Source organism: Etheostoma spectabile, chromosome 23, assembly GCF_008692095.1.
Source record: "Etheostoma spectabile isolate EspeVRDwgs_2016 chromosome 23, UIUC_Espe_1.0, whole genome shotgun sequence".
NCBI lineage: Eukaryota > Metazoa > Chordata > Actinopteri > Perciformes > Percidae > Etheostoma > Etheostoma spectabile.
The window spans coordinates 13,140,102-13,154,967 of NC_045755.1; the positions used below are offsets into that span (position 1 = coordinate 13,140,102).

The 14,866-nt window shown below is 39.1% G+C and overlaps 1 protein-coding gene across 2 annotated transcripts in view; it reads right to left on the reverse strand.

Moving 5' to 3' along the window:
• Nucleotides 1-7,320: 7,320 nt before the first annotated feature.
• mettl25 (methyltransferase like 25) overlaps nucleotides 7,321-14,866 on the reverse strand; it is a 15,827-nt gene continuing 8,281 nt past the window's right edge. For both annotated transcript variants that reach the window (XM_032505339.1, XM_032505338.1), the window contains 7 exons: nucleotides 13,768-13,862; nucleotides 13,602-13,631; nucleotides 13,029-13,102; nucleotides 11,320-11,413; nucleotides 10,848-10,922; nucleotides 10,331-10,402; nucleotides 7,321-7,607 (listed from right to left, as the gene is read on the reverse strand). In XM_032505339.1, the coding sequence (XP_032361230.1) occupies nucleotides 7,500-7,607; nucleotides 10,331-10,402; nucleotides 10,848-10,922; nucleotides 11,320-11,413; nucleotides 13,029-13,102; nucleotides 13,602-13,631; nucleotides 13,768-13,862 (548 nt within the window). In that variant the 3' untranslated portion in view covers nucleotides 7,321-7,499. The remainder of the gene's footprint in view (nucleotides 7,608-10,330; nucleotides 10,403-10,847; nucleotides 10,923-11,319; nucleotides 11,414-13,028; nucleotides 13,103-13,601; nucleotides 13,632-13,767; nucleotides 13,863-14,866) is intronic.

Genomic DNA, 14,866 nt, shown 5'->3' on the forward strand with positions numbered 1-14,866 from the left:
TTTTTGATGCTTTTTATTGATGTTTTTGTTCCTTTTTCAACACTTTTGTCACTTTCCTTCAATGTTTGTCCCTTTTTTTGATTTTTTCAAACACTACCTAACACCGACTTATTAATTAGTTTTACAATTGTTTTTGGAATTTATGGTCAATGAACCTCATTTATAGGAAATTCTACCTAATGTTCGAGTTAGAAAAGCAGAAATTAGGAATTATTTCAACTAAAATTAAAGGAATGGATGTTTGAGGGTAATCCAGCTGGATATTTCAACTGTTATTCCATACTCTTTCAAAACAAACTTTTTTGATATAAGCACCCCAAATCAATGAAGTAGAGGATTTTAACTTGCCAAAGAAGCGTTTTTTTTTGTTTTTTTTTTTTTTTTTTTTTTTTTTTTTTTTTTTTTTTTTTTTTGGTTTTTTTTTTTTTTTTTTTGGGTTTTTTTTTTTTTTTTTTTTTTTTTTTTTTTTTTTTGTGTTTTTTTTTTTTTTTTGTTTTGTTTTTTTTTTTTTTTTGTTTTTTTTTTTTGTGTGGAATCAATCATGTTATTTTGGGGAATTAAAAAGAACAGTGATATAGGAAAACGGGTCAATTTGACCCAAGGACAACACGAGGGTTAAGATACAGCCTTCTTGTTGTTGTTATATTAGGATTTTGCATATATTATATATATATATAATATAAATATATATATATATATATATATATTATATATATGTATAATATGTATGTATATATATATATGTATGTATATATATATATATTATATATATATGTATATATATAAAATTAATATATATATAAGTATAGATATGTAGGCAAAACACAGGCAAATATTTTATACAACCTTTACTGTTCTATAACAACATTTTGAGTGATTATCAATAAGGATGTGTACATTTTTATAAACTCAGCCAGTGTGTGTTTTTTTAGTGTATTTTGGGTTCCGGACGGTTTCATACTTTGGCAAATTGACAAAATGGTAAGTCAGAGTTTAGTACATGTGGTGAGAGGACAGATTTCAAGTTTAACAAAGACAAAAATGAATGCATAGAAAGCCAGGCCAAAGTGAACCTAGAATCCAGATGGTTTATAAGAAGTCAAAACACAAAGCCTACAAGATGCACGCTGCGCCGCTCCTCTGCCCCATGGGGAGTCGGCCCAAGTGATGAGAGAGATCAGCGGAGGAAAAGACGGACAACATGTTCCTGTAGAGAGTATCAACGGGCCCAGGGAAAAACAAACACATTACAGGAGAAGAAGTGTTTACTCCCTCCTCTGACTGATTGCCCGCTACGTGCTGAGCGCTGTAATGAATATATTGTTAGGTGTAAACAGGCAACAGTCCTAAATAAAAGGTCTTTTTTGGGTTTAAGATGAAGAGGTCTAAATGGGGCAGTTAATGGCTCTTGTAAATCATTGGCTCTATTTACATTCATAGATGAATGCATTTTGGGTTTTTTCTCTTGATATTTTGTTCATCTGTTGTAGGAAGTGACAGTCATTTAGTCTTTATAATTAAAAGCATGTGGCTTTTGTCATTCAAACCACATTTGGTTTTGCTCATCAACAAAGCAATTTCTTTTTTTTTGTTGCATATTTTACTTGACATTTGACCAAACTAATGTTTGTTGAGGCTTTCAGAACAAGCCTACATGCTTTTAATGAGTATTAGTTGCACGCATTCGCCAGCTTGTCCAGAAGACACCACTTTTGTGTCTGTATGGTAAATAAATATTAGCTTAGCTTAGCATGAAGAAACAGGGGAAACAGGACTTCTCATTATCCATCTGGATTCTAGGTTCAATATGGTATAGCTTTCAATGCATTCATTTTTGTCTTTGTTAAACTTGAAATCTGTCCTCTCACCACATGTACCGAGTCCTTTTTTTTTTCAGAACAAACGCTGCTACAACTATGACTTATCATTTTGTCAATTTGCCAAATTATAAAACCACCCGGAACCCAAAATACATGAAAAAAAACACATTGGCTGAGTTTATTATGACCAAAATGTACACATTCTTATTGATAACCACTAAAAATGTTGTTATAGAACAGTTAAAGGTTGTAAAAAATATTCATATACACAAAAATAACAGAATAACATGTAAGAAAAACAACTTTACAGTCCATTTACATGTAAAGTGAGTTTGTCCAAATTCATTTTTTAGTCTATGTATGCCTGCACATGTATGCCATGGTCAGTGTGTTTACCAATGAACAGACGGGCTGAGAGGGATTTTTTTTACATTTGCTATTTTGTTACCATCCAACAGAGCCAGGCTAGCTGTTTCCCCCTGGACCATTCTTTATGCTAAGCTACGCTAACTGACTTTATTTAATTGGCATCAATCTTCTCATGTAAGTTTTGGCAAAAAGGGAATATGCAAACTTCCCAAAATGTTGAGCTATTCCCTCAAGCATTGTGCAAGGGTTCTTATACAAAATACATAATGGCATGGTTCTATATGTAATGGTTTTTTTTCTTCAGATTACAAGATAATGCTCCTGTTAAGTTCGCTCAACTAATTCAAGAGACAGAACTGACCAACAAACTGTATTTCTGTTGACCCTGTTATTTGGAGATTTCCTCTCCCCACAAAGTGAGTAATGGTTATTTCCTCATGCTATTTAGTCCGGAACCACTGCTTCTTCACCGCAGCAGATAAACATCACGCAGGAAACGGGTAATCACAGCTGGAAGGACCGGGCCCTGCCCTTACAGAAATAGCACACCCTAGGCATTAATATCAACTCAGCAACCCAAAATCAGGAGATATCGCACACCAAATCAAATCCACCCTGGTTTGTGAGACATCCGCAAGGGTGTCACCTCCTCGTTCTGCTTAGGAAGATCAGAAATATATATGACTGTGTGTGTGTGTGTGTGTGTGGGGGGGGGATAATACAAAAGGATAATGAGTGTTATTGTTACTGTTAATGATGGACTGTGAAATGGCTTGAATGGTGACTAAAAGGGTCGGTGGATTGCATTGTTTCAGAATAGACGAAAATAAAACCAAAAAAACTTTACTGTTCTCGTTGCTGTGAGCAATAATGTGTTTTGGAGACTGAAGTCAGAAGTCTGCTTAAATTAGTTCAGCGATACCGTAAAATAAATCCAATTAATACAACTCAAAGCATGTTCTTACCTCAGGAAAGTCTTTAACAACAATGACAGCAAAGCGTAGGACAAATACTGAGTGGTTTACTCAATATGACAGCTTTTTAAAATCCTAAATCTGTGTGGCGTTCTACTTCAGTTTCCTTCTGTCACATCTATTGCACATTGCAGTCTGTGCCAACATGATGTAAATAGCCTACTACAGGAATATATATTTTACAATATGTACTGTAAGAGTCTCAGTTGCCCTTCAATCGCAGCTCACTGAAGATGTTTACAGATTCAGGACGTGTGTTCTTCATCCAGGTTATTAGATTTAAGCAACATACAAACAAAGCAAGTCTGAATCATGTAAATCCCATTAAGCCGTGGGGAAATGAAGCATTACATTTATTTTGCAATTGCATTAGAGGTTGAAGCTGTAGAATTGAAGTACTACTTTCTACAAGCCATACGTAACAGGGTGTCTAGTTTTCTGCCACTGTTTTCCCTGACTTGTTTTTGATATTTTATCTGAATAAAATTCCAAAAGAAAATTGGAAAATATGAATCAGAGGGACAAGTATTGTTCTTGGATATACGTGATGATGTGTGTCACATTGACAACAGCAGTTGTTCTCCGTCAAGTGTTTCTTGAGGGTGACATTGTTTGAGGCTCAGAAACAAACGTTTACACGGCTTGACACGCCTGTTTACACATCCACAGATAATTCGTTGACAGGTGTAAAAGAAAAAAACTGCAGTTTTGTCAATGTGGCTCTTCAGAGGATAAATCTGCAGTGACTTGATGTGATAACAGCAGATTTTAATCTAAAACAACTTGTCCGGCCAAATCCACTCTTCCTCGCAAGCAGGGCGTCTGGCAGTGAAGTGCAGTCTGTTGGTGACTGAAGGGGCATGATGATGGCGGCCAGGGCTACTTCCTGGCACCCTGCACGCTGATGGCTGTCGGCCCAGGCCCAACTCAAAATCCCCAGGGGCGCTTCAAACAGAACGACGTGATGATCACGCTGAACGATGGAAGTCATTTTAAAGGTGGTTAGTGTGCGCGTGCGATGCTGTAACAGACAAATCAATGGCTTTTTCATCATCAATTGATCATTTCAACTGACCCACATCTTTCTCTCTCTATTTTTTCCATAATCTGCAAATGGAAATGTTTGATTAAGCCTGCCACTTCTCTTCCAAAATGTACCCTTTTGAGTTCATTGGTTAAGAAGTTAGAAGAAAGGGACTTCTTTAAATCCAAAACATAACATCCACCAACTGAGAATAAACATGATTGGATGATGTTTAAAGCTATACAAACTGCAAATGTAGGAGGAACCCCAAGATCATTTTTCAAATCAAGAAGGGAAGCAAGAACTTGATTCATATCCAAACACCACCGTGAGAAACAGAGATCACAGCATCGAGTCAAAGTGTTTGACGCACTCCCCTCACTTCCTTCCATTCCAACCTTGCCATGAAAAGTCATCTTAGTTGGGATTGTCTTGTATGATTCCCCATGCAACCTATTTCTGTCTCCAGACCTTCATCACGTCCTGTAACCCGTTTTCCTGCCTTAAGTGCAAAGTCAGGAAATTGTAGTTTTCCCACTGCAACGCCGAGATAGCTTTTACTGATTTTTATCCCCACAAGTTTGCATGTTTGTTTTTGTGCATTGGAAGCAGGGCTTTCATTGTGTCATTTCTCTCGTCTTCAATGTGGGCACATGAAAGAGGACTGTGCCAGGGTGTGTTTATATATACATATATGTGCGCAAGCATGCATGCGAGCATCAAGACAACGAGACAGACGACAGGACGTGACTCACTCGGCCACAACAAAACCCAGCAACATTTGTATCCCAAAACAAGCCCAGTTCACATCTTGAATCGCTTGTATTCGAGTCGGTCCGGTTTTGGCCACTAGAGCAGGCTGTCAGTGTGAAACACAGGGCCGGACCCATACACAGTCCAGACGCAGAGGAGAGCCCCTCTGTCTGTCTTTATCAAGATAAAAATAAAGCTCTGGTACACAGTTTCACCACAACAAAGCTGAAAGAGCTATGGATGGCCTACAGATGTGCAAGCTACTGCAGATAGTATCAAAATAAATAATAGAAGCAGTAGATGTGATAGGAAGAAGTGCTTTAAACAAGTGCTGCACAGTAGGAAAGTGCGTCATAATGTAGCTCAGCGTAAATTCTGTTAGGAAGACCTAACTATTAATTGATGCACTCTTAAAACATTCAGCTGTTATCTAATGCATATTTTACCATGTTGCGTATAACTGTAGCATATCTGAAACTAGTCTCTCCTGATTGAAATACGTCTCGGCGTAAATCCTTTCAGGAAGACCTCACTCTTAATCATTGCTCTACCCAAAATTGAATCAGCTGTTAAAGGCGTTCACCTTCCTGCCAAACCAATCAGAATCGTTATACAAATGGCAAGGGCTAATCACAGAGTCACAACCCTGTTTTAAATATGTTCTCCCCCTGCCACTCAACTGTCATTGCACGCAAGAGTGCAACCCTCCACCTCCCCTTACACCTCCATCTACACCAGCTGACTGGTCCGGAGCTTCCTTTGCTCTGGTCTTCGGGCTCCAATTCCATTCCGTTTGATGGTTCTTTACCCCCTATATAGATATGCAAAAGATTTGTAGAGCGATTTGTATTGGCGATCGCCAAAGACCTTGTACATTTTATTTGAGCTGTACAATACATTTTATTTGCATATCTGAAAACATGTCTCTCCTGATTGAATCCCTTTCGTGTCAGGCTAATTTTGTTGAAGAGAGTCTCCGTACTTTTGAAAAATGGATGTTCCTACAGAGACACCGTTCACATGCACAGCTGCCATGACCGTCACTGACTCAGTGCTGGGTACTGAGCGACACACAGGGCCCAAAATGACAGCGTTATGTTCTTTAGAAAAGAAAGCATATTTTTTATCAGACAGACCTACTCACAGCCCTGTCAGATGAACTCACGTAGGGCTTAACCCTTCATTGACACATTTGAATTTATTTTAAACTTTTTATTTAACTATAAATGACACGAAAGTAAATATTGTTTGATTGTTTAATATAAAGAAATGTCAGTTTGGTCAAGTCTGCATTCATGCTACCGCTTGGAGTGGCAGAAGCTGGACGTTTCAACCATTTATCAACTAATCTTATCTAACTATCTCAACCCTTTATCCATTCATTTTACCTAACTATTTTAACTCCTTATCCACCGCGTTTGGCTACATTATTTCAACAATATCTTTCACTTTAGCTGGATTATCTAATTTGTCCATTTGGCTGCTTTGAGCCAAGTGACCTCCAATTGTGACCTCATGTACTTTTCACCGCAGCGGATATATTTTCTCAATCAAATCATAATTTATATATTTTTTATTTATCTAAACTACCTTGACTACTTCAGAAGCTGGTTGGGAATCACTGACCTAGGCCATCTCTTTGTAGTTTTAAAGACAATAACAGAAGAGTAACTGTGAATTTCCAGTTCCTTTTTATGATTATCACTGTTGGTGAGGAAATTATAAGAAACTGTCACATGTAGCATTTCAAATAGTATATATTTTAACTTGTACATTGAGTTTAAAATAAGTCAATATCTCACTGTAAAAGTATTGTTTTTGTTAAATGTTTTTGGTCCCCTAAATGCTTCATTCCCCTCTTTACCTCTTGTGTCTGCCTTCTATTAGCTTTGGTGTAAATCCCACTCCCATAATTCTTGTATGTACTCAAGACTATAACATTTGTTATCAAACATGTACGACAACCGGGATTTATTAAATGACCAAGCACAAAGCAAAACAGAAGTAAAGCGGGGTCAAGGATGACTCTTGCCAGGTCGATCTTTTCCCCTACTACCTGTGGTTTGAGAGCCTAGGAATGGGGTTTCCAGACCTGTCAACAGAGCCTCCTAAATCCCACAATGCCCCTGGTTCCCTGAACGGTCCTTAAAAACAAGTGTTTACTCAAGAGTCACGAAACATACTGTAAAGACACAAGCCTGAGATGGATACAATCATTCAGGAAGGACAGTTTTTCCAGGTGTTTTGAGCATGTGTTTTCATGAGGAGCACACGGTCAAGGACAGAATGCTAAAAATACAGAAGATTTATTTTTCATCACAAAAAGTAAAGTATATAAAACAAAACAAGATGTTGCTGAAAGGGATACACAGACTGTACCAATAAATCCCAACATTTAGATTTAATCACACATACAGTATAATCAAAACAAGCACGAGAGAACACATACATTTACAATCACTCAAGTATGATTGCTGATATAATCATGTATAATCATGACCTCTCAAGCAGCATATTATAATCACATGCATATGTACTGTATAAATATATATATGTTCATCAACATGAAACTCTGTCCCTATAACTCTTCAGTCCAATGATAGCGTAACATCTCGGTGACAGCAGGGGATCAAAGAGTTGCACCAGTGCAGAGAAGGATAAATCCTCCTGCAGGACACAAAGACACACACACCCAAAAAAAAAACAATAACACACAATAGAACTGAATAAAAAACACATGGCCATAAAAATCAGGATTCTTCTCCCAGTTTGGCTTTGTGACCCATTGGAATCCTCTGCCGTATGATTTTCTCACTATTAAAGATGTCTCTATTGAATCCCAGGAGAATAAACATCTGTACAAATATTGTGTCAGGTGGACTCCTGTTCGTGTGTCGAACAAGTTTGTCTTCCTTGATGGCTAGCGGTATAGTTAAAGGTCATTTTGGAGTACAAAAGTGACCTCTAGTCTCAAACACACTTTGTAGGGCTGTTCTTTTAATGCATCCCTACTGTGTCGGTAGAATGGCGAGAATAGAAAAAACCTCCCATAATGCTTGGGGATGTTCATGCATTATTCCATGCTAGCTTCTAGACGGACAGTTTAAACAGGTTAGACGCCATTTTGTTGTATTAGGAGGCGTTCCTTAACATGTGGAACCAGATACAAACAAAACTTTATTCTTAATTTGTCACATACAATTTGACAATAAAATGTAGTGAAATTCAATTACTGCATTTAACCAATCCTAAGTATTACGAGCAGTGGACAGCTATATACACAGCATCCGGGAGCAACTTGGGCCTCAGTGACTTGCTCAGGGACACTTGTAACAGTTTAAGCTGCTTGTAAATTAGCTGTATCTAATCAAAATTAGTGCTAGTATTGAATTGTATTTATATCTTGCTGCCAGTGATGGAGGCTTCGCAGCCACTTTGGCACTAGTTTGCTGACACTTCTTTAAGCATGCGTCGGCATGCTTAAGTGCTCCCAGGGACGAGTCTAACATGCGGATGATTAGCGGGTATTATGCTTACCATGTTCACCATCTAAGTTTACCCTGTTATCAAGCTAACATACAAGCTGATTGGAATGTCATTAGTTTTGCAGGTATTTGATAATGAACCAAAATATCGGAAAAAACAACATTTTTGCCCCGATGATGGCGCTATATGGAAAGAAGGGATCACCAAATTTGTTATGATTCATCCTCTGGAAACCATGAATGTCTGTATAATGGCGACCCATCCAATAGTTGTTGAGATATTTCAGTCTGGACCAAAAGACAGACCTACAGCCCTTTTGCTGAAAACAGCATTCACACTATTTATCAATGAATTTGTTGCTAACAACCATCGATGCATATTTTATCGTACACTTTTTGGTCCTTTGACCTTTCAACATACATCACGTCACAGTGTATACATTGCTTAATAAGTGCATCATTGTTTGACCATCAACACTGGAGCAAGGGCCTGAAGACTTTCTGGAAACAAAAATAAAAATCTACAGAATGTTTTGGAGAATAATCACAGCTCTTGCTCAGAATTTAAACAACCTGACCTGTGTGTGTTTATATCTTTCTCTAAGGCTGAGCATGCTTCAGCACACTTATCATCACATGGATCATATTCACATACATCCGTCACCTCTTCTTTTTACTCCTCTGCTCCTCCCCCAGGGAGACCTCTCATAGCTGACCAGCTCTCCTGACGTTATATTGTTTGATTACCCGACCCTGTTAAGGAAGTCCATCTGACACACAGCCGCGCATGTAATCACAACTTCAAAGCCTTCGGCTTGTACATATCTCATCACAGTGACTCAATGACTGAAGATTAACATGTTTTGTTTGGCTGCAGAAGCATGAGACGTTAAATTGCAATCTGGCTTTAATTTAGCCAACACCTATATTATTATCAGTGGGCTGAATCAAAAACAGAGAATCAGTAAAAAAGGTTTTAGGATATCAGCTGACATTTTGGCGTCTTCGCTTTCATCATCTGGGAAGCACATTTCAAATCCCAATCAACGAACTGTACAAGCAAATTATAAAGATGAGTCCAGCTGAAAAAGTAGCATGCTGGTTTAAATCACTGAGTTATGATTGCACTTGTTTCAATGACAGTATATATATTTTTTGTTGTTGTTGTGTAGTTTGAGTGGCTTTGAGAGTTTTTAGTTAGGTGCTCTTTTTTTCTACATAGTGTACACCTTTACTGCTGCTCTGCTGCTTACAACCCACGCAAAATGACTCGTTTTACTATCAGAATTTGATCCATTCGGCCCGATAACATTTGGAAAGTTTAAAAGAGCCGCAAAAATTAAACCCTATCTAAATTAAGTTAGTGGAGACCGACGGAGGTCTCTACTTTGCCTGCTCTATGGGCTGCACAAAACGGAAGGAGTGCCAATCATCCGGGGAATGTTGGGCTCCATAAAGGTTTTCTGCGCCACTGAGCTGCTCTTGTAGGAATAAACAGGGCTCTGCCTCAAATACTGTATCCGGTTCTTATATTACATCAACGTGCACCACTGCCTACAACTCAAAAACAGTCAGTGCCCTTGATCAAGGCACTGGCTCAGATCTGGAGTTGGTCCCTGGGAGCTGTAAATAGTTGCCCACTGCTCCCTTGAGGGATTGGTTAAATGTAGAGAATGACTTTCGCTGCATGTATGTGTATGAGACAATAAAGTACCTTTACCTCGCCTTAAATTAACCTCCCGTCTCTTTGCGACTTTGTGTCTATTCCGTACAACTTCATGTTTATCTGACTTTTGAGTATTCCAAGTTTTGCCAATGGGGGTTTATTATGAGCCACTACTCCAAGATGAATTCATAAATATTTTTGCAATGAATGACAGAGTGTCCCGGCTGGAATAGGTTTACCTGTTCTTTTAGGTAGCAGAGGCGATCAAGAAGAATCAGACCTTCAATACAGGGAGCCAGGGTCACCTTCAACTACACAAAGATAATGGTGAGAGACGATTTAACATTACCTAAAATATATATTTTTTTAAAATTTCATTTCATATTAGTGTTTTTCACAGGAACATTTATATATGTGGTACAAAATTGCTTGTAAGTTGTCCTTTTTTGGCTGCTCCCAAATACTAAAACCCACCATGACTAGTGTCTACCAGTCGCTTGTGGGCGATCCCCAAAAACCATTTTACTGCTTTACGTCAGAAAAGAAAATGGTATGTTGGTTGACACCACAATTAGTGGCCTCCGCTCTGACCAGAGGCTGGTTTTCTTCCCGTGCTGTACAACAGTATTACTTCCCAGCAGACTACATGATCTCACTTAATGGTCTGCAATTTATTGGCATTATACATCTCATTTTACATGAATGAAAAGGATTTTCCTGCTGACCAGTTCTTTTAAAATGTTATCAAGGACCTACCATATTAAAGGCATGCATCTCGCCCCTTCGCGGCGCGTATGTGTCGTGGTAATCCTGGATGTCACTGTCAGAAAGCTGATGAGAGAGAAAGATGCATGGGAGTCAGAATATAAAAAAGGAAAGACGTGAGGGATGGACAGAGAATGTACAGAGTAAGATAAGCAAAAGAAAAGGAGGGTTTACGTCTTTTGACATGACAGACAGAAATACGTTCTCCTTATTCCCATGGATACCCAGGGCAACCAGATGACCTCAACATCCTGGTGCATGGCAACATCCTAAACCAAGACAGCCACTTTCTCAAGCACCTGTTTAGTTCATTAACCTGACATACATTGGTGCCTTTTCTAAACAAACACCAACAAGCATGTTTCCCTCTAATTCACAACCCAAAATTGAGACTGCTTCCCACAGTGTGTGTTTCTGGAGGGTCTTGTTTGTAAGATGATAATAGTAATACTCTGGTCCTGACCTTTGATTCGTCCAGTTCCAGTCTGCTTAGAGCTCGGCGAACGTAGTCCACAAATGATTTAGCTTTAGAGTAGACATTCCCAACTCGCTTTTCACTGCAACACACACACACACACACACACACACACACACACACACACACACACACACACACACACACACACACACACACACACACACACACACACACACACACACACACACACACACACACACGTAAACTATTTATCAGTCAATGAACATCACATTTTTGCCCAGGAAAATAAATAACATTCACTACTTTACCCTCATCTGTTTTCTTTTGTATAAATGACACCATAGCAACCAGAATCCAACTGTTGAACACTTCTAAAAAGACTAAATGGTGATGAATAGCTTGTAGAAAAGTAATGGATATTCAATCCGGATCTGATGTTGGTTATAAACTGAAGGCCACAGTGCAGGAGGGGGCCAGGTCAATGCTTGGGGTCATTTGATAAGGGCTAATTGAAATGTGCAGTACTTTATAGCTCCGTTTATTTAGTTAAAAGGAGAGTAATGACGACAATCCACTTAAGGTCTGGACCAAAATACATGAAAAGTGTCAGCCATTAGAAATGCAAAATAACAACAGCAATGACCCCAGAACTTCAACCAGGGCTGTAGTTCTCGAGTCCGGTCTTGGACTCGAGTCCGGACTAAAGACCGTTTTTCTATGGTCTCGGACTTGTCACGCACTTGCTAGTATTTGGACTTTGACTTGTCTCGGTCTCGGCCACTGGTCCCGCCCAATATGGCTTTTGGTCTTGACCGAGTCCAGGTGTCTCTTTTATGTTGATAAAAAAAGTAAACACTTTACTTGGGAAAGTAAAACCCAAAATGATTGTATTGACGCTGTCATGCATAAGACCTTTTTTTCTGTCCTGGACTCGGTCTTGTCTTGGACTCGAACCTCTTGGGACTCGGTCTTGACTTGGACTTGACTAGTCCGGGTCTTGGACTTGTCTTGAACTCGACTAAGGTGGTCTTGACTACAGCCCTGACTTCAACTACTGGTGTAAACCAGCAGCTTTTGACTTCTGAGAGCCAGCTCTTACTCATGTTTAAAAAGTAAAGCCTAACAAACTGAACCAAGGCCAAACGGCAACCTATTCTGCCTTTATGATACTACATGACGCGACTTTTCTTGTTCACTTCTTTGCATGCAATGGCAACCCTCATTTATTCATTGAAAATCATAAGAAAAAAGTGAAACATGCACCACACAATTTCCTAAAGATGACATCTACAAATGACTTGATTTGTCCATCTTAAAGTCCAAGACCCAGATACACAAATACTTTTAGGAAGCTGGAACTCAGCAAATGTTTGTCATTTTCACTTTAAAGCTATAGTGCGTAGTTTCTGTCTCCCCCATGAGGAATCCCAAGTAATGACAACAAAACTGCCGGCGCATCCATAAGATACAAGTACACTGAGTACAACAAAGTGACTTTTGTTAAATGAAGCAGAAACAAAAACTTTTCTTTTTATGGTTCAGAGAAAAGAAAAGAACAGTTTTTCTTTTATCCTTTAGACAGCTACTGAAATGTGAAGCTCTACCTCATATGTGTTACTGTATGTGGATACTGTGGAAAAAAATACCTAGAAAATATTGTGTGATGTGTAAGTGCTTTGTACACTTGCTGTAATTTCTCATGTTAAAGTGATACCAGATGTACTTGCCGTTACCTTTTAAAGGAGCTGTAGTGATCCCTCAGAATTACATGAAGCACCGCTCGGTAAAACAGAGACTCCATCTGAATCTGCAGGAAAACATAACGCACTTTACTGTGTTTTTTCACAACCAAAGTTTGTTATTCCCTTGTGATTTCTAACACTTTTCCGAGGCTGATGCAATACTACCCGGCAATCAAGCCTGTTTTTGGATTCAGAACCCTAGTTCCAACAAGTGACCAATCTTACCGTGATTGCATTAATATTTATAAACATTCCATATTAATGGCTGGTGGTATCGTGTATCAAGCTTTGGGCCGGAGCTCCGAGCTCTACATTTTTAAATAAATACACTGTAGTCAATCACAGACTTAAAACAATAGCAGAATTAATGGGCTGATTGTTGAAGATAACACAGTCTTGAGTGATCGTGAACACCCATATTTAATGTTTGAAATAATTTGAAAGATTTGTTTGGATGGGTGTGACGTAATGACAGTTTAGAGAAAGACATTGGAGTCCCATTCTTGTGCGATTGTGTCGATTCATTTATATATTGATTAAACTTAGGATGCATGTCTGACTTACCCCTTGGCCGAGTGAAACTCTCTCCAGTGCCTGTGTTTTTGAAAAATGGTAAGTCGTTAAGACAAAATATTTTTGGGGAAAAACTAAAAAATAAAAAAAGACTGTTTTCTCAAGATCATATGTATTATGTATTGTACATGTATCTTGTGCTGTCGTCCAAGCTCACCAAACATGCCGACATCCTGGCATTTCTGCCGCAGAACCAGGACTGGTCGCGAAGGTACTGACTCAGAGGGAACCCACATACACCGGGCAAACACTCTGCGAGGGAATACACAGGGATAATAGATGTAAACTGATGAATCAGTTCGGTTGATTCATGGGGGTGTTTTTTCTTTTTAAACAACTGCAATCCTTGCATATGAATTTCAACAAAAACAATTGCCAGGGAGACTTTTTAATTTACAAAGACTTTCATCCTCTTCTTTTCAGTGTGTCTGTCTTTGTTTCTTGGAAGAGAAGGATTAAGATTAAAGTCATTGCTCTTAAATATTTTGCCTGAAAAAGACCTGATTGCTGTCGTGAGAGGAGCAACCGCACATATCTGACCATAGCAGAGCTTAGCACACACGCTCACACACGCACACACACAAATTCCCAGTGGGAGGGCACCGAGTGTGACTACTTGACAGCATGCCATCCTTTTCATGTAATTTCTAAAAGGGTCAGTGACTGAGGCCAAGGCGCGGTGAATCCAGAGGGATACTTTCAAAAGAAGCAGTAATAACACGTGCAGCTGCGGCCGGGCCAGGCTCTTGCAAACTGCTCTGGACACGCTAACATGTTGGAAATCGGGTTAGCTTCCCTTCTGGCCCTTCGATGCAATTGAAGTGTACAAACCTTGCCTCCGCCTGAAGTGCAGATTACAGTTCTTGCACAGATCTGTTTATAGTAGCAATGCCTCATGTTGACCACGTACATGCACTCCAGAAAGACAAATATTACTGATCGTACTCTTGCAAATAATTTATGAAGAGACACGCTGTCTCCAGAACTTAAGACGCCTGAACTCATCTAGTTGTGAGTAAACAGCATGAGATTGGACTCTCGATACCACATAAAGTACTAAACATGGATGATGCATTTAAGGAATCCCTCCCCAAATGAGCAGATCACATAAATGTAGTCTTGTATAATGAAGCTTTTCAGCTCTTTAGCTCTTTTCTAGGGTAAGGCAGGCTACCACAGGAGCTGGCCTGCATCCAAGAATGCACTGTTAGGCCAACAGGGGAGAAAAAGCGTGTGTGTGTGTGTGTGTGTGTGTG